The sequence below is a fragment of the Leuciscus leuciscus genome (genome assembly GCF_965113295.1).
Source record: "Leuciscus leuciscus genome assembly, chromosome: 13".
NCBI classification, from domain to species: Eukaryota; Metazoa; Chordata; class Actinopteri; order Cypriniformes; family Leuciscidae; genus Leuciscus; species Leuciscus leuciscus.
The window spans coordinates 7,353,792-7,375,369 of NC_138737.1; the positions used below are offsets into that span (position 1 = coordinate 7,353,792).

Below are 21,578 nucleotides of genomic sequence, written 5' to 3' on the forward strand. Positions count from 1 at the left end.
AGTATTTATTTCATTTTTTTTACTTGTCCTATCTTAAAATATAAAAAGCCATAAAAAATATGAATTGTTATTATGGGCATTCATATTATTACTAATACTTTTAAATGTACGACTTTCCCACAGTGTCATTTCCGCCAAATCAAAAAAAAAAAAAGGTTAATATTGCTTGAATTTTTTTATTGTGAATCATTTCCAATCTACAGTAGCTGTAATTTTGTCAAATTATGAAAACCCTGAATATTTTCAAAACATGGAAATATTATTTAATTGTGTGTATTTAGGACACACAAAATGCTATTTGTGAAAAAAATAGTCGTCAATTTTATAATTTTTTTTTAATCGGAATGGAAATGACTGTGGTGGAAATTTGTATTACTTTCAGAAGAAAAAAAAAATAATCCAATGATGTACATTTATATACTGCTGGATGTTATTAATGCACGGCCCCAAAAAAAATAAAAAAATAGTGCGTGTAAAAAAGGGTTTTAAGACAGGGCCAAACGTGGCCATTGTTAAAGAAATCCATTTGCTTAATCAAGTAAACTACTATATTGCTATTGCTAAAATTGACTTGACTAAATTACGACAGACTGCAAGTTATATATATATATATATATATATATATTATATATATAAGTGAAAGTCGCCATGATAACCTGTCCCAACTGAGTCGTACACTAGCAGTACAGCAGTACAGGAAGGATACGTTTTTACACAACACCTCATCAACTCATTCACTGTGAGCAACACAAGGGGGTAATATTGCCCTTCTCAAGAGGGCATGCAACAAGCACAGGAAAGCATGGGTACTGGTGCTGCCAGCTGTGGCTTTTCCACCTTGCAGCTAAATGCAGCAAGATCTGCATCCCATCTGTCTCATTTAAAGCATGCATCAACCAGGACTGATTGCATCTCCTCCAAAGACTGTTCCCCATTAGACGCCCATTGAGGTCTATAAAACGATGGCTTAACTCTATCAGTGTGCCTAATCCTTCTCTCCTCTCAGGCTGACCCGAGGATTCAGAGCCAGCTGTAGCCGCGTCGGTCACTTATCTGCGAAGAGAGTCATTAGGACCGGTGCTTCTCGCCCTAGGCAGGAAGTGCAAAACATGCTGCCTCTCCTCAGGGTGCGTGATGACACCTGCTTTATCCGACTAGCAACAACTGCTGGGATTAACCTTGTAACAGAGTTCAATGAACCGCAGTCAGGAGGTAGTCGACACGTGCAACCCAGTGCCCTTTGCTCCACTAATCTCAACAAACAGAACCTACCATAAAAGCCAGTAAAGCTGTGTGTGCCACACTACGACTAATCCACAGTAAACACTTTCTATGCTGTAAAAGGCAGTGTGGCCTAGTGGCTAAAAACTATGGCTGCATCCGTATCGCATACATCTCTACTATATAGTAGGCAAAAAAACTGTATGTGACAAAATGTCAGAATTCACAGTACTCATAAAAGAGAAAGCAAAAAGTACCTGGATGACCTACTTCTGCCGAGATTCTGAAGTGTGCATAAGAAGGATACCTTACTATCCCATAAGGCCATGGGAAAGGGTTTATGAATGGCAGTGAAGTACATGTAAATGAGGCTGGTAGGTCACATGATAATGACAACATGGTGAATGTAGTACATCCAGATTACATTCATACTACCCACATCCATACTACATATAACATACTTTTTTAGTGGTATGAAGTAATAACTCAAAATGAGTACCTACTCGAGAGTATGCGATTTTTGACGGAGCCCAGGTGTGATGTAGGTTTAAAACCAGTAAAGGTCCTTTCACACTGAGCGTGATTAAACAAGGCGAATGTATGTCGCAATGACGCTCTTGAATCCAAACAATAGATCCAAATGGATCACAGAGCGACAAAGCGAGATTTCTATTTCCGACCAATTTCCGTCCAATTAGATTTGAGCTTACCCGAGCCGCTGCTGTTGCACAAAAGTGTGAGAGTGGTGGCCCTGTTTTGAAAACCTGCGTGAACACCTTTTATACAGTCCATGGAGAACACAGAAGAAAAGTATTCCGGAAGAGAGAAGATAATTGAAGTTGCGTTCTTGTTATAATTGGTGTCTGAGAACAGATGTTCTTAATACAGATTATAGTTTCAATTCATTTTTCACTTAACTATGCGATCTGAAGAGTTTGAAACAGTGCTGTTTTCCTCTGTGCGTGTCTAGTCAGAGAGCTCATTCCCTTTAGAGCTGTCAATCATATTATGTGATCATAACTCCTGCCCTTCCGAATGATGACGTTATGTTCATTTCCTCGTTCTGAGTTCAGCACGGTTCCGCACATAAACATCTGAGAGAAATGTTACTACAGATAAAGCATCAAGCCAAATAAATATATGATTACGACAATATATGTTCTGTATGTGTTCATGATGCAGCTCGTTTTTTTTTCTTCGTTTTTTATAACAATAAAGAATGAGAAAAGCTTACATGAGAAATACTAAGCAGGTGTATTGTTCAATTTATTATAAAACACCACAAGGCACGTCTGATGGTTGGAGGGGAGTGTTTAAGCGTTTTCAACCCAAGCCGTCAATCATACGCCATCGGAAAAGGAACGTCACTCCAGACCGGAAGTAACTTTTCAGATTTTGATTAAAGACTAACCATGACAAACTATGTTTAACACACACTGATTAATTGTTCTCCTTAAGACCAGTAATGTGTGCTAACAAAGTAAATAGGGACAATTTTGATTTCATGAGGACGTTAAGAGTTAATACATGAAATGTCATCTTTAATAAGGCACTTAATCATAGTGTTAGTAACTAAATTTTGTAATATTTTTCCTTATATTATTAAGAGTGATTATGTTTTTTGATAAAAGCATATTTTGTGTTATTTGTATTATATAGCAAGATTTTGACTAGTTTTACGTGCTACGTACGTGTAATAATTTGAAGATGAATAAGGAAGAAGAAAGGGTTGGTGCTAGACAGTCTTTTTACCGTGAAAAGGATCGAATTCATGTTAGTGGAACGTGAATAAGTGTATAATATTTTTTGTGTGTTTGATTTCTCTTCAAATGTAACCTGACAACGGAAAAGTAAAGTTTACAAGACAAATTATGGATTCACGCATCAAATCCTTTGTGCTACACCCTTGTGGAAATGGCGAAGAATGAAAAACGGCTCAGATCGCCATTACACATAGGTTACTCCGAGGGGACTGAACCTGTTATCACAGTGCTGTAAGTCATCTAAATGTAGTAAAATGTCTGGGTTATTCCTTTTATGCAATGCCTTTCAACATTTGTAACTTTTAAAATCTGATTTTTATGCTGTTGCTTTCCCCACCAAAAATGATGACACTTCCTATAAAATGCTGCCACAAGCAGTGTTGTTATTGTTAAAGGTACAGTAAGTGCTTTCGGAGAAGCAGCTATTGATATTTGAAATCAACCCAAACAAACACACCCCTCCCTTAATTGCTCCGCCCCAAAATACACGAACACTCAATGCAAAAATGGATCACCACAGCCTCACTATAGCATTTTTTCTAAATATAACCTGCCCGTAACCAGCGTGTAGCAGATCCGCTGCATGCAATGTTAGTATTATTTATGTAAAAATTTCGAAGTTATATAATGGGCAAACGTTTGAACACATTTGTCTGAATAAATTGTCTAATTACCTAAATATGTGCAGTTTTTATGTATTTTATTATAATTACTTATATGGACACATATGTTTGATCATACTTGTCACTCAAGACCATTTTATTGTATAATTCTTTCTGCAAACGGTCTTCTATGCTGAGTAATTAGTAAAATTCAAGAAATCATGAGTTTGAAATGGGCATGAGGTGGACTAAGAAATGGACCAATAAAATACTAGTTCAAGCATCCTCTGATTGCAAAAGTATCTCCAAAAACTGGAAAAGAAGAGTTTAGCATCATGTCACAAAACATGAAAGTTTGTTCACAAATTTATTTAGCAGATTATTACAGGAAAAATACTGTGGTGTAAAGCTGAGTTTACATGACAAAAATGGCAAAAAGGCCATTGACTCTATGCTCTTTATTAGCAAACACCAATGTTAATACAGATGGTTATTGCATTATCAGTAGTTGAAAGTTCTTCAACCAGCACCGAATGCATAGCATGCAATACTAAATTCCAGAACCTAATGACATTTGGTTCTTTAACGGATCTCGCACATGCATTCCTCCACCAATGATGACGGAATTCCTTACTAAAGTACTCTCACAGCAATAATTCATCACAGCCGCAACACCAGTGAAACCAGTGTAGTTCAATTACAGAATGGATGACTCTAATGCAGGAGTTTTCAATGTGTGGGGTGCGAGAGAATGTCAGGGGAGACGCGGAGTAAGGCTATATATCCTGGCGACAAGTGTGAATCCATAGAGATTTTGCTAGGTCTATATTGTATATAACACAGTATCCACACAACACAGGACTGCTTAAAGTTATTGACCAGTTCGAGCAATAAAGAAACATGGGCAGTGGTGGACGAAATACACAAATCAAGTACTTGAGTAAAAGTACAAAAGTACGATCCTAAATTGAGTTCTCGTTTTTGGCTTATTGGGTCAGATACACACACTTATGTGTCAAAATGCCTGTCTTGGTGTGTAAACACAGTGGGTTATGTCTTAAGTGAACGTTAACAGTTGGAAAAGAAATCTGATGTGTATCGATATATTGGATTTGTGCATTAGGTCTTATAGTGACAGCAGCCTACTTCACCTGCTGCTGTCTGTCATTAATGTTAATCAAACAACAAAAGAAAAAGAGATGAGATGCTCTTATTTAAATAACTTCTGTATATAAATTCATACAGTGAATACTATGCAGTTTTTTATTTTACATTAATGACTTTTTTCAATATCTATAGCTGAATACTAGGCTAGATCAAATATACATTTAAAAAACTATATTTAATTTGTGTCTTTGTTCTATTGTGTTTATTGGTCCTATTGATTGTGATTTGCTTCTTTCTTATTACTGATTGTTTACTTCAATAATTGCGTAGGAATGTTAAACTTACAGTATATTAGGCTAGGTTTGCTGTGGTATGGAAATTAGGGGAGGGGGTGTTCTGGCGCCATCGTGTACATTGTGTCAGAAGGGCCGCTGTCGTTGACTTCGAAACCCCCTGCTCTACTGGGCCAGTTCTTTTTGCACTCAGTCAAAAACCTACAGCGCAGCCAGTGCAGTGCGATTTCCGGAAAAAAAAATGTGTGTAATGAGTAGGTTGTTTTAAGTGAAGAAACACAACTAACTAACCAGCTAGTATTTTATAAATATTTATGAAATGTAATATGTTACCACATTTTTTATTGTTGTTTCATAAATATAGATAAGGCCAGATATTGTATTGCATTAGTAGTTTGGTTCAGAGAGTTGCACACAGCTTTGGGCAGGGGTGCGAACTGGCACTGTTTTTGAGAGATGAGGAGATATGTGGTGTAGGAGCTCTCTGAGAACCAGAGCACATGGTTTGCTCTTTATAAGGTGCATGTATCAACCCTGTTTCACCATGGATTCAACAGGATCACTTCTGAATCTGTGCTGCACAATGTCATATCTATCAATTTATGAAGGCCTTTAAGGCCAACCAAGAAACTGGTGGTTTGCTCAAGGCTGTTGATCTGCTGAATAAAAAAAAAAAATGCTATTACTTCTTGCTTTTCTGTATTGTGCTTCAGCTCTCTTTCTGTTGCTAAACTAAGTATGTATGTGTGTGTATTTTAGATTAGTCTAAGTGTTTAGTCGTTTTACACGTTAAGTTGTTTGTGGTTGTTTGTGGTCCCTAATCTTGCAGTTTTTGGCTACATGCTCTGAGTAGTATGGTACAGTAAGAAAGTTATTTCCCATACCCCGGAAATTTACATTTCTTAGACGAATTGATAAACAATTAACACGGAGTGTTCGCTGGACGACCAGGTTAGTTGATTGTGGTATTAATTCTGCTTCATCGAGTTAATTCTTACAGCTGATCTAAATATTTATAATTAATTATAACTACTGCTACTGTACCATAAGGGTGTACTACCTGCTGAAGTGTTCACACTGAATTTAGATGAATAGGATATAGTTTGTGTAAGCAATACAATAACATGTATAATAAATATCACACATACAGAACAGGAAGATGACAAATATTGTGTCGAAATATAGAACTCAGAGTGATAGTACGCCTTAGCATGTTCAGGGTGTTAATGATCTCACTTCTACACATCTGTGGTTTCTGGCTGAAGACAAATGTGTATTTAACAGAGTGGACCTAAATCATCTGCAGCAAACCAAAAAAATCAACAGTGGGTCCGTCTAGTTGTGTGATTTTTCAAATAAGATGTTTCGACGTATCCTTCTGGCCACCCTGCTGATATCCTCAGGTAAACCTAGCACTGGTCAATTGGTCATTATCTTTAGCATTATTTATCTTTGTGTGTTCAGCTGGAAGAAAGAAAAAGTAGGAAAAAAATAGACCTGTTTGGACCATTCCAAGATGGTCTTAATCGGATTAAGATGGACAATGCTTATTGTAAATTCCAAACCAGCATATGTATCTAGTCATTTAAAAAGCCACCAGCTGAACCAGCTAAAATAGTTTGTTATTTTTATTGTTTAAACCAGGTTACATTCACATACTGTTCAATGTTCATAGTAGGGAAGTTTTCTCTTGTCAACTGGGATTAGTATGTGCTACATTTTTCCTCACAGTTTGTGCTCTTGACTGGGAAATGAACAGACGAAACTTTACTGGAGATGAACTTGAAGAAAGCTCGGTGAGTTGTCCTCAACATGGTTTATCATGGACAGCTGCATCACACTAAGACATATAAGTAGTGGTCAAACTAGTGTTGTCACGATACCAAAATTATGACTTCGATACGATACCAGACCAAAATACCTCGATACTGATACTGAATCGATACCACGGCAAAAAAACTAAAACAGTAAAAGTAATTGAAAAATATGACAGAACTTACAAATCATTGTTTTATAAATTAATTTTAAAAAGATAAAAACTAACATGACCAGCATGTTCCTGCCCTGCTTTATGACCATTCCCTCCCCTTATAAATAATAAATAATAATAATAATTACATGTCAGTGTGAATGTCCTTACCGAGATGTTTGCAACAATCACATTATTATCAATCAAGCTAACATTTACAAACCTTTCACAACTCTGAACAGGTTGGGATGACCAAAATCTTATTTCATGATAGGAGTCATTTTATAATTATAATATAGATATTTAATTTAATTGTATCTTTGTTATTAAAAATAAGCAAAAAAGCAAATTAAAAACAATATGGCAAATACTATAAGAGACAAATAAAATAAACAGTGCTTAATTTCTTTTTTTGAAAGCTAAATAGACCTTCTAGACAGACAGTAATAGACAAGACAGAGGTAATACTTATCGGTTCAAAAAACCGCCCACAAAACAACTTTAACATCATAGGATGTCCTGTTACTTTATCCTCTACAGTAAAAGACCTGGGTGTTATACTTGATTGCAACCTGTCTTTTGAAAATCATATTTCTTATGTTACAAAAACAGCCTTTTTCCACCTTAGAAACATTGCTAAGCTACGTAATATGCTATCAGTTTCCTAGTTAGTTCATGCATTCATGACCTCGAGACTGGATTACTGTAATGCTTTATTAGCTGGTTGTCCTGCATCCTCAATAAACAAGCTACAGTTAGTCCAAAATGCCGCCGCTAGAGTTCTTACGAGATCAAGAAAATATGATCATATAACACCGATTTTATCATCACTGCATTGGTTACCTATAAAGTTCTGTATTAATTACAAGGTATTGCTACTGACTTATAAAGCCCTAAACGGCTTAGCTCCAGTCTATTTAACGGATCTTCTATCCCCCTATAATCCATGGCGCTCTTTAAGATCACTAAATTCAAGGCTTTTGGTCATACCTAGGATATCCAGAACCGCCAAAGGAGGGAGAGCATTTTCACATTTGGCTCCAAAACTCTGGAATAGTCTTCCTGATACTGTTCGTTGCTCAGACTCGCTCTCCCAGTTTAAAACTAGATTAAAGTCGCATCTCTTCAGCCAGGCATTCATATAATCCTACAGATCAAACTACAATCCGGCCTCTAGCTCATAAATGCCAGAGGAGAACTGGCCCCCGACTGAGCCTGGGTTCTCCCAAGGTTTTTTTTCTCCATTAGGTCACCTGATGGAGTTTTAGGACACCATTAGGTCACTTTATGGAGTTTTTCGGTTCCTTACCACTGTTGCCTTTGGCTTGCTCAGTTGGGGATATTTTGGGGATATTTAATCTAATTTTATCAATCAATAAATTCCTCTTGAAACAAACTTTGTTGTATTATTTAAATTTAATACTGTGAAGCTGCTTTGATACAATCTGTATTGTGAAAAGCGCTATACAAATAAACTTGACTTGACTTGACTTCTGTAGCTGAAAAAATAAGGTCTTCACTCTATAAACTATAGACTGATTCTTAATAAATAGATTACATTTATTCAGTCAAGCATTGGGTGACTGTCTATTTTCTTTTGTTGTTGGATTAACACTAATCACACAGAATATAACGCTGCCGGTCCGGCCCTTTAAGACCAGCACGTATCCAATACATTGAAACATATACGATTTCTTTTTACAAACGGTTCACTAAAAACATACCCGACTGTGTTTACGTGAATACTCGCCAGGACGTGCATTTTTACATATCATTTTGACTATTTAAACCCACTGGCGGAGCTAGGGGGTGGCCAGGGGTGGACGTGGCCAGGCCACCCTTAGTCTAAGCTTGGCCACCCCTCTCACAACTGCTGTTTCGGTCTCTTTTTTTATTGACAAAAATTGCGTTTTTAAAACGCTGAACCGTCTCTCTTTAAGACCACAAAAAACGTGAGACTTTTCAGACGCACACTCCAACTTCACCTCAGCGCCAGGCGCAAGTCAAACGAATGCGGAAATGTGCAAGTGCCGAATGAGCTTCAGCAGAACATCAGACAGTGATATGCACATAGTAAATATAGAGTCAATCTTTCTCAACTGGTGGGTTGCAAGACCGTTTGAGTAAGTCGAATAGTGTGCACTGTGCAGTCGACAACAAACGTAATTCTCTTTTTTTCTGATGCTACTTTTATTTTAGAAGATGTGTGTGAAAGCTTGTGACACTTCTGTCAGATGCTGAGAAAAGGGCGTTGTCCTTATTCAGTTGGCTATCTTCGGTAAGATGAGATGTTGTCAGGCCAAATGTCAGTAAAAACTAACTTTTCTGTCATACGGCGGAAGTCAACAGCACATAATGAAAAACATAACATTTTACATTATGTGCTGTTGACTTCCGCCTTGTTCACATTCTTGCACATGGGGATTCAAAAGAGAACTTTTGTTTTCCTTTTTAATTTAGGTATGATAGAACTGTTGCAATTATTTATTTTGACAACTAATATAGAAAGTTAAACTTTTTTTAGAAAAAAATCATAATTGGTTGAAGAGTTCATTGATTATATAAAAGGCATTGAAGGTTGAATAATCTTTGGACTACAGTATTTATCTGCATGTTATCTCATCCATGAAAATGCAACAATGTAGAACAAGCTATTGGATATTTTGAGAACCAGAACCAAGCTAACTGAGCAAGTTGAACTTTAGCAATAGTGTGTGCCCTTTTATTACCATTTAATTAATTTTAATATGATGTGATGGGTAATAATAAAAAATATATAAAATTCACTCAGTATTCCACGATTCCTAATTCACAACTATCTCAATTACAATTAAGTACAAATGAACTTTATTCAGTTGTGTAGGCACTAAAACAGTCCAATACATTATCAAATTCTTTTTTATGATAAAATAATTAAGATTTCTGTGCCATCCCAGACTGGTTGCTGGCCCTTGCCTGGCCACCCCTATGAAAAAATCCTGGCTCCGCCACTGTTCAAACCTAATAATCCGCGAAAGAGAACTGAAGTCGCGATCGTATGCTGTCTGAACGGCGTGTGCTCGCGCTTCAGTTCTGAGCCCTGCCGGAACTGAAGCACGTCCCGCGCTTTATCTTCTCATGCATGCAAGTTTCTTTGTCAAGTCACAAGTGCTGCGCGTATTTTACTGTTCTGCTTCCGTTGTTTAGTGAATGTACACGTCCTGACTCCTGCTGTCACACAGCTACGCAAATTAAGAAATACTGCTCGTATTATTTAGAGTAGCCTACTGTCACTCTTAAAGTACCGGTACTAATAAAAGTTAATATCGTATCGTTTTTAATAGCAGGGTATCGAGATACCTTTCTAGTACCGGTATATTGTGCAACACTAGGTCAAACAAGTTTTTTGTTATTTTTTTAATGGCTGATGCTGATACCAATGGCCAAACCCATAAGAGGTCAAAACTTTGCCATATGCTGAAACTACAAGAGAATGCCAGATGCAGAGAAGCTTGACAATGCTTTTCAAACAACTAGTCATGTCCAGTTTGATCTGCTCATTAGGTTTTAACTGTCATATCTAAACTACTTATTCTAACATGCCATGTCTGTTGTCTTGTAAGGGCGAGATGGCACAAACCGAACAACTCCCTGGATTGTGCTGGGCTTGCAAGTGGGCCATGGGGAAGCTGAAAAAACTAGCATCCAGTAAATCAACTCAGGTGTGCTATAGGCTACTCTTGTATATGACTTTTAAAAAATGTGTTATTCAAATAACAAAAAAATAACAAAAACAAAAAACAACCATATTACAGAATACATAGAGACTAGTGGAGTAAGGTTCATTCTGATTGTTTCTTTTCCTACAGAGCGAAATTAGAGAGATGCTGAAGCACGTCTGTGATGAGATCGGGTTCCTAAAATACCTGTGTAGGACATTTGTGGGAAAGTATATAGACGTTCTGGTTGAAGAACTTTCAACTAGTGATGATGCAAGAACCATCTGTGTTAACATTGGTGTTTGCTAATTCACTATGTATCGAAGAAATGCTAAATGTCATTGTGTTCGCTTTAGCTGGAAAAAAATGGATGACATTCTGCACTATAGAGCTAATGGTGTGATTATTGTGGTTTTGTATATCACACTATCTGTCGCTGCAAATGAAGGTGGAAATGACTTGAAGTTTTTTGCATGTGTCACGTACACTCAGCTTTACGCCACTGTATTTTTCCTGCAATAAACTGCTAAATAAATGTGTGAGCAACAAACTTTCATGTTTTGTGACATGTTTTTTTCCTCTCTACTCTACTTTTACAATCAGAGGATGCTTGAACTAGTATTTTATTGATCCATTTCTTGGTCCACCTCATGATCATTTCAGACTCTTGAATTTTGCTAATTACCGGTACTCGGCAAAGAAGACCATTTGCACAACCAATTATATTGAGTGACAAGTATGATCAAACATATGTGACCATATAAATAATTATCATAAAATACATAACTGCACACTTTTAGAAAATTAGACAATTTATACAGACAAGTGGGTTCAAATGACTGCCCATTATATAACTTTGTAATCACAAGGTAAACAATACCAGCACTGCACGCAGCGGGCCTGCTACACTGGTAACCAGCAGGTTATATTAAGAAAAATATAAATCGTATATAAATCCGATCTTCAATTCCAACGCTATATGCAAATTTAATGGAGTTCACGTCAACGAAAGCAACAGATAAGAGCTGCATTTTATTTATCATCCGTTAATTTCAAGATCAAGTTTTAACATTTAATCATTTAAACCGACTAGTCTCTATTTTCATGCTACTAGTACTTATTTTTTAGATACTAGTATCTATTCCATTAAGTACTAGTACTTATTCATTAGCTACTAGTGTTTATTCTTTAGGTACTAGTGCCTATTCTTTAGATACTAGTGCTTATTCTTTAGGTACTAGTACTTATTCAATAGATACTAGTACTTATTAAATAGATACTAGTATTAGATACTAGTACTTATTTATTAGATACTAGTTCTTATTTATTAGATACTAGTACTTATTCATTAGTTACTAGTACTTATTATTAGATACTAGTACTTATTCATTAGATACTAGTACCTATTAAATAGATACTAGTACTTATTCATTAGATACTAGTACTTATTCCAATAGTGACTAGTAGTAACTATTCTTTTGTTACTAGTAACAAATTAAAATTTTTGCCATTGACTTCTATGGGGATCTGTCATTCAGATATCAACTATTCAGTTCTGACTAGTATGTATTCCAATTGTGACTAGTACATATACATTAGATACTAGTAGTTATTTATTAGGTACTAGTACTTATTTTTTAGATACTAGTACCTATTACTAGATACTAGTATGTATTCAATAAATACTAGTACTAAGTCATTAGATACTAGTACCTCTTAAATAGATACTAGTACTTATTCATTAGATACTAGTACTTATTCATTAGATACTAGTACCTATTAATTAGATACTAGTACTTATAAATTAGCTACTAGTACTTATTGAATAGATACTAGTAACTATTTATTAGATACTAGTATTTATTCCAAATGTTACTAGTAAGATTTTGGATTTTACTAGTAAGATTTTTAATTGAACTATCCAGTGGCCGTTCTGACTAGTCATAACATAAGACGAGTAAAAAAGCAGTTGTGACTAGTAAAATAAAAAATCTTACTAGTAACATTCGGAATAAATACTAGTATCTAATAAATAGGTACTAGTATCTATTGAATAAGTACTAGTAGCTAATTTATAAGTACTAGTATCTAATTAATAGGTACTAGTATCTAATGAATAAGTACTAGTATCTAATGAATAAGTACTAGTATCTAAAAAATAAGTACTAGTATCTAATGAATAAGTACTAGTATCTAATAATAAGTACTAGTATCTATTTAATAGGTACTAGTATCTAATGAATAAGTACTAGTATCTAATAATAAGTACTAGTAACTAATGAATAAGTACTAGTATCTAATAAATAAGAACTAGTATCTAATGAATAAGTACTAGTATCTATTTAATAGGTACTAGTATCTAATGAATAAGTACTAGTATCTAATGAATAAGTACTAGTAGCTAATGAATAAGTACTAGTATTTAATGGAATAGATACTAGTATCTAAAAAATAAGTACTAGTAGCATGAAAATAGAGACTAGTCGGTTTAAATGATTAAATGTTAAAACGGCTTGCCATATTAGACCAGGGCCTGAATTTCATTTTGGAAAATGGGGGGGAAATCCCCCCTTAGGTGATTCTTATGGGGGGGGAATTTTTAATTTGAGGGGGGAGTTTAGACTTTTTTTTTAATTACATGTATCTCGCCTAAATGTATGCTCACTCATCGCATTTTTACAGTGGGGTAATTTTGTTCTTAAGAATTTACACAACACAAGGAAGCTTGATTTCAATCTTTGAATTAAATTGAAAAAAGTAGCACAAATAAATACAATAGAATAAAGATATCAATAAAGAGAAATAAAGAGAGAAGTGTTTGCTTAGGTCTAACACTAGTATTCAGAAATACTACAGAGACTGAATAAAGTAATCAAATGTAAAATAACACTGGGTAGTATTTTAGTTCTGACTAAATTAAATACATAGGCTATTAATCCTGATTCCTTAAAATGAAAGCTATGTTTTGACAACCAAATGAATGACAGACACATATGGCTGCTGTCCCTTTAGCACTAGTGCACGGATCCTGTTTCATTATACGGTCACGTGCGATTTATGCTTAAGACATAACCGACTGTGTTTAGAGGATACTCACCAAGACCGAAATTGACATAATTTTCGCATGTTTTTGACTGTTAAAGCGATATAATCCACGAAAAATAACTTTGGTTACCCACGAGCTCTGTGTGAGGCACCTTTACTCTATGTATGTGTGCAGAGAAAACATCTCTCAGACAGCGCCCAAGTACCGAATAGTTTAAAATCGCGTGAATGCTTAAACTGGTAAGACTTAAAAAGACGTGCAAATGGTAAACTTTAGTTGTCCAGTTTCTGGAATGTGTCTCAGACCCCCTCCTGAAGTGGTATGAGTGATCGGATTTGAATCAGTCTCGAATCCGTCACTTATATACATACATATATAATGTATATTAGATGCATCTAATGTTGATAGATGCATTGAATGTTAATATAACTTCTATTGTCAGGATTCATCTTTGTTTTTGTTATTACTTTCCCCTGTGTAAGTGCATCTTTACTTGGTTGTCATAGTTTTGTCCCTGTTTGTCTCCATGGTTTCTGATTAGTTAATTGTTTCACCTGTGTCTAGTTTAGTGCCTCAATTTGTCTTATACTGTTTTGTTAACTTTATTTTGGTGTTGTCTAAATGGTTGGTGTATAGTGCTCCTGGGGTTTTTCCTGGGCCTTCCTGTGCAAGAGATTTTGGTTTTGTTTTATTTTGAGTTGAATAATAAATCAAGCGTAGCGTCAGTTCTGGCAGTTCAGGTTAGTCAAGCTCGCATCAGCTGACTCTCAGCTGATCCACGTCTACCTATAGAAATACAACGCCTATCACTGTATACATATATAAGCTCCTTCAGTATTATCAGCAGCTATCGCTTTTCTCTGGAGCTAATTACCCTCCTCCATCCCCAGCTCCTCCTCTCGTCAGTCAGGATTTGCCATTCTGATTCCCCTCGAATCAGAATACCGTATTTTCCGCACTATAAGGCGCACTTAAAAGCCTTTAATTTTTTCAAAAAACGACAGTGCGCCTTATAATCCGGAGCGCCTTATATATGGATCTGGCGCCTTATATTAATGTCTGTAAAACAACCGCTGACTTTTGTTTATACTTTCGCCTGGCACCGGAGCGCGAGCCTCCGCTGACTGCGCGCGCACCTCCCCAAACAGACGAGGCATTTATACTTGACGCAACTGTTTTGTTTTAGACTGAACACCAGACCATACAACTGATTTAGACGCGCAAACTGGGTGCCGGTGTGATGAGATGTACTAATATCCGTCTGCTCGGGCAGATTCGGCTCAAAGTCGTGCATCTTCGGATGCGGAGGCGCGCGCGCTGTCACAATGACGTCATTTTGCCGCGTGCGCGCCTCCGCATCCGAAGATGCACGACTTTGAGCCGAATCTGCCCGAGCAGACGGATATTAGTTTTTTATTACCTTCGCGCTCATGCGGACGCGTCGAGTATAAACAAGGTTTTACAGCTCAGCCACTTGTTTTTTCATATTTTTTTGCAAGTGGTAGATCTTGGTTTACATTTGGACTTTGGATGTGATCTTAGGCTTGAAAAGGTTGGTGACCACTGCATAACGCAAACCCAGTCAAACGTTTGACTGCAGTATCTTCTATTCTATGCGCCTTATAATCCGGTGCGCCCTATATATGAAAACAGTTCTAAAATAGGCCATTCATTGAAGGTGCGCCTTATAATCCGGTGCGCCTTATAGTGCGGAAAATACGGTAAATTATCGAATTATGTTGTACTTATGATAAATCTTGAATTAATGATATCTGCAATACATTCATGTTGGTTTTGTTCTGTTTACCCTAAGAGGGGTTTATTGCTACTCTTATTCATGCTAGGCTGCAAATATATTATATCCATCAATCCATTCATCAAACCGATTGATCCTCTATAGTGTCGTGATGTTGCTGGAGTCCATCCCAGCATACGCAGAAATACATTATATAATTAAAATAATTTTTGATGGCTGTAATAAGTGATTTCCTTTGAAAGTCAGTTGTCCCCTTTGACACCAGCATCTTTACCTGCTGCATCAAACCCTAACTATCATTCCCATAGGCCATTTATGCTTGGACCTTAACGAGTGCTGCTTTTTTAATAAATTGTCATTTATACATCGAAGAAATTGCCACAAATGGCATCATCTGGTCAAATCGAAGTAGTTAAATTATTTAAAATTTAACTTAATGATTTACTTTTTTAAAAACCTAAAATATATAATTTATGTAATACATTAAGACATTTATGAAGTGTACCGCATAGTAGGAATGACCTATAGTCAAACTGAAACACATTTTAAGATACAACACCAACCTCAGAGAGATGTGATGGTTCTTAATGCACAATTATTATTTTGATCTGTGGTGCTGTCATAAATGCGTACCGTGACTTTAAAAGGTGTTGACGTGTCTGCATCCATAGCGACCACCGTTTTGTCCACCGTACTGCCAGGCATGCTGCGCCGCCGGCCCACCCTGTCAGTGAGTGACTCTGAGAAGAGACAGAGAGAAAGGAATAAGAGAGTGTTGATTCTAGGATCAGATTAACCCAGAATAAGCGAACCCACCAAATGAACACAGCTTAGAAACAATCAAAAATCAATAACAGTACTGGGTAATTAAAAAGTTGTTCATCACCAGCTCTTCTTTTTGATCCACAGAGATGAAAAAGTGTTAATGGGCACAGCAGGAAAGAATCTTGCTTAAGGCTTCCTATTGGTCAAAAAATATGCAATTGCTAGAAAGTTCTGGGTGGTTGTTAAGGCATTGCATGTAAACACCTTATTCAACACCGTATTCAGAAAATCCAATGAGAGGAGATATATGCAAATGCTCCATCGGCAAGGAACTGTGGGAATTGTAGGACTGCTATTTGGCATTGTTTGCCAGACGTTTTCCATTGGATTATGCTGGAACACTATTTTTGATCAGGATAGTGCTGCTCATTTCTTGTGGGTAGCGGCCAGTGCATTGCTGCGCAGTTGCTAAGGTGTTCTTTGTGTATTTAGCATGTTACTATGCAGTTGCTAAGGAGTTCTTGGTGCTTGCTAGGATCTAAATAAGTTGCCAGTATGTTTTGGATGGTTGCCAGGGTGTTGCTGTGCAGTTGTCAATATGTTTTGAGTGCATTTAATGCATTGCTATGTGGTCTTCTGCGTGGTATTGGTGCAATGTGACTGCTTTAGCAGTTTGCTTATTGGCTCAAGTCAAAAGGCCCACCCAGTCTCTATGATATGCTGCTTCTGTGGTAGCGTCACTATGTCAGTCACATGTTTCGGTCATGCACGGCCAGATGGCTGAATCTCAGCCTGAATCAGCCTGTCAGACGCTTGCCATTCATCACACGCCTGCATCTCTGTCTGCACGATTGATGGAGGGAAGGAGGGAACAAGTGTTTGTGCGGAAAACAAATGAGAGAGCGAATGCAGCCAACCTGAAAGACAAGATCTATGAAATTCATCCTACTGTCTCCCTCTTTGCACAATCTGAATCACGTCAAACTCCAAACAAAGTGAAGGAAAGGCTTCTTTGCCTCGCTGGTTTTGTACTTGGAAATATGCGTCACTAACAAGATCTGGAAGCCTTCTTTTTTCTATTTCTGACGGCACTTTTCCTGTGCCTGAATTGGTTATTACAATAAGAAAGCCTCATATACTACACTGTAAAAAATATCCTGTTACATTTACAGCAAAAAAAATCTGGCAGCTATGGTTGCCTGAAATTAATGGAAATAAATACTGCCGGTATTACAGGATATATTTTACAGCTTATAACTGTATATTTCATTAAGTGGTATATCGTTAATATATCTACTTGAACTACCAAAAGCTGCTTTTTTACCATAAAATGTACCAGTAACTACCATAATAATACAATAGAAAGTCACACAATGATTTTATATCTACATGACATTTAAATAATGCAATGAACATGAAGTAAATAACATAAAATGTAACACAAAACACCCTAATGATAACAAAATTTACAAGAAACAAAATTATTTATATAAAATACAATCATGTGAAGTGTCATGCATGTTAAACCAAGTATGGTAAGCCAACAGTTAACAGGTTTTTTATGAAATTTTCTTACAGTGTAAAAAGAGTATTAAATTCACTGACTGGGCGTTACCTGGACTGTGTTTACTAAAGATAAACAATTATGTGCTATTAAATATTTCCACAATATAAAATAAACAAGGATCTGTATTGCCACCTCAGTCATCATTTAGTATTGGCTGAGCAAAACTAGACATGATCTGACAACATGGAGGAAGAGTGATTAACAGCTCTGCGTAGGTATCGACATATGAAGATTCCATCTGTGTGTGTGTGTGTGTGTGTGTTAGTAATTTCATTGGAGAGATGAACAGATTGGAATACATGAGAGAGAAATCTCAATGCCGTCTTCCTCTTGCTTATGTTGATATCACAACATCCTGATCCATATTAATATGTTAATCATAAAAGCAAGACCATATGATCTTTGACTTCAATGTTTGAAACACTTAAAATTCACTGGGTTTATGGGAAACCTTTTATTATAAAGTCTATTAGTGAGCCACAATATTTGTGTAAAAATATATAAAAATGTGGCTATTCTAACTATTTAAATATACATTAATTGAGCACACAGACAGTCATACAGACAATTTTTTGAATATTAATAGTCTTTTCTGGTGCTTGACAAACTTCTTCAATTTTCTTCTGTTGTTCTGCACGGAAGACAAAGACATAAAGGTTTGGAGCAACATAAGGGTGAGTACATTTTAACCTTTTTTTCTTTTCTTTCCATTAATCTATAACAGCCTATTATTATTTTCAACAGTTCATGCAGCATAAAAGCTCCTTTGTGGCAGAGTTACACCTGCAAAAATTATGAAAAAAAATTTTTTCTTAAAATTCACAGATGAATTGCACACCATAAGACCAGGAATATTTATTAAGAAAATAAACAGGTTCAATTTGGACTTTATGTTGTCAAGTCACCGTGAATAACAACTACAGCAGCTCTCCATCAACTGTGGTGGAAAAACTCTGAAAGCACTCTTTGCCCTGAATGATGAATACAATGCCATTACCAACCTGCAAACTGGTAATTGGTTCAGCTATTCTTTCATCATTAAGCTGCTTGATCACGATGGATAAAAAGCAGCGCAAATGGAAAAACATTAAACAGCAATTAAGAGACGGCTCCAACATTCCTCCACTCAGAGCCAAGTGTTTATGAAGAGTGGAGACAGTAAAATGCTTTCATATTGAGGACAACACAAGGGGCTCAAAGAAAAGCCTCCTCTGGCACGGACCTGCGAGCAGGGGGTCTGAACTCTTGACCGTTCTGTGCATATTTGTCCAGAGCAAACATGCTGACAAGACAACAGAAGTTGTCTGTATGAGTTGCTGTGGAAATACTTTCCATTTCAGAGTGGACAAAAAGTAATAAAAAGTAAACCAGAAAGTAAAGTTTGTTGAGACCAACTTTTATGTTGGCTTGACAAAGCCTTGTCTGAAAGATTTATAAGCTTCCTAGCATGTTTCATCTTGTTAGCATGTCTTAACATTCTGCTAGCTTATTAACAGTTATAGCACATTGAATTAGCATGTTGTTGACATGAATTAACATGTTTTAACACATTGTTAGCATGAAATAGAATGTTGCTAGCATGTTTTAACACATTGCTAGTATGTTTTAACACATTGCTAACATGTTTTAGCAGGTTGCTAACATGAATTAGCATGTAGTTAATTAAAATGCTTTTAGCATGATTAACATATTGCTAGCATGAATTAGCATGTTGATAACGTGCTTTAACATGTTGCCCTATGCTAGTCATAAGCTCTCTACTAGAGATAGACAGCTTCAATACTCAGTAAGTCTTGTTGTAGTAAGTCTTGACACCCTCAATGAAAGTCGATGGGATTTTTCGTGATTTTGATCATCCGTTTAACGAAAATCGTGGCCCCAGTAACTTTCATGAAATAATAAATTAATCTCTACTGAAATTAACCAAAAATATAACAACAATTCAGCCCCAGATGTTGGGCCATTTGCCAGAGAATTACAGCAGAAATGCGTGGTGCTAACGGCCCTATTAATCTGCACTGAACAAGATGCATGGCCCAGCTGTATAAGAGACGTCTTCACCGGGGTGCCACCGTCCTCCATCTGATCTCACAGAGGACTTTGTCATTCCAGGAAATTACATAGAAGTGCTACGGTCTCATTTAGCATTCATGCAGGCTATAACTCACAGACTTGTCTCATTTACTCTTAATCTAAATGCACGTTCCTTTATTCAGGTCTGGCTCGACTTGTCGCAGCAAGAGATGAGTCTTTGCAGGTCCTTCAGTTTGGTAAGACGAAGGCCAGGGACACAATATTTTTTGACTTATTTGGCAGCGACGCTCTTCTCAAGGTTTAAAAGCAAAGACGATAACATAAAAAGCTAAATAACTTGCGCTGATATTTTCAGCAGGGTCATTATCAGGGTAACGTAAGGTGACTGGCAGGTATAGCTTAACTGCTCGCTGATTATGAAAGACATTAAAGACGTGTCAAAGGAATTGACAACACAGATAATTGATGTTGATACCCAAGACTATTTAGCAGAATGTGATTACATTGAAATTATAGCCTACTTAGCCAATTCAAGTTTTTACAAGCAATGTTTCTTTTAAATGCGCTTAAAGGTACAATATGTAAGAATTTTGTATCAAAATATCCAAAAACCACTTGGACAGTGTTATATATTTATTTCAATTGTGTACTTCCATTATACTAAACGTTTCCAAGAATTTGTAAATTCACAGAAATTCACAATTTTAAAAAGTGACCGTCCCTGTTCACTTGTCGCCTGTCAATGACGTAATATCCGCGTTATCCCTGGTTTCCACATCTACTGCCATAGTAACCATGGCGACAGGCGTGGACAGCTGCGTAGTGCGTAACGTCTAAATGCACGCTGTTATTGTTTCGTTCAAACATTATGGACCATGGCAAGCAGACTTAGGGACAAAAGGAGAACTAAAACGAGGATCAATATCAGCGTGGCGTTTTCGAGATGCCGAGAGCTCCACGTCCACGACTAACTTGGACTTGACAGAGCTTCACGAGTCACATCTTGACAGGGACGCCGCTCTTGCATGTACTTTATCAGACAGGTGAGCAAATGTACATAAAACAAATTAATGTTATATAGCTCAACATGATGAAATGTTAGAATATGATCAGTATGTTATTCTAATGGTGATCTAGCTTACTGCTAGTCTCATATAGCAAACAAACTAACACATAGAATAACATTATAACTTTCCACACACTCAAATGCTGTTTAGTATGATAGTGTAACGTTAGACCAAATGAAACTGAGCCGCGCTACCTCACAAGTTTAATTAATCAAATAAACTGACCTGTGTGAGTAGTAATTCAGCACTTGCTGGTAGTTCGGTAGAATTAAATGTCCTTATTCCTTTATATCCGCGGGACTCACGTGTGGCGCTGATATCTGTCTCTCATTAGCAATCGCGACCTGCTTCATACTACAGTCATGTTAAAAAACATGAATGTTTTCACTCATCCATAAACAATATTAGATCCATCAGCATGACAGCAATTCCCATCATTCCGCTTATCACTGCGTCATCAACCTACGCCTTTGTTATAGTAAGAGGTTGGCGACCCCTAGCGGCGAAAAAAAGAAAAGAAAGACATATTGTAGCTTTAATGCATACAAGACTTCTTTCAAAAAAAAAAAAAAAAAAAACTGTGATGTGAATTATTCTGGCCCACCCACGCTTTTAGAGGCCCACCAATCATCCACTTTCTGCATCTGCAACTGGTTCACAGTGATGTAATGTGCTGTAGTCGAAGAAGAG

General features: G+C 36.7%; 2 protein-coding genes across 5 annotated transcripts in view; one reads left to right on the forward strand and one right to left on the reverse strand.

Moving 5' to 3' along the window:
* The window catches only part of dab2ipa (DAB2 interacting protein a), a 107,485-nt gene that overhangs the window by 62,473 nt on the left and 23,434 nt on the right, over positions 1-21,578 (reverse strand). For all 4 annotated transcript variants that reach the window (XM_082188142.1, XM_082188140.1, XM_082188143.1 and 1 more), the window contains one exon: positions 16,089-16,195. In XM_082188142.1, coding sequence (XP_082044268.1) covers positions 16,089-16,195 — 107 coding nt within the window. The remainder of the gene's footprint in view (positions 1-16,088; positions 16,196-21,578) is intronic.
* On the forward strand, positions 6,252-11,203 carry LOC309512537 (uncharacterized protein). The gene is made up of 4 exons (XM_082188179.1): positions 6,252-6,389; positions 6,718-6,782; positions 10,558-10,656; positions 10,804-11,203. Exons 1-4 carry the CDS (start codon positions 6,347-6,349, stop codon positions 10,960-10,962), a joined length of 366 nt encoding a protein of 121 aa, XP_082044305.1. The 5' UTR covers positions 6,252-6,346; the 3' UTR covers positions 10,963-11,203.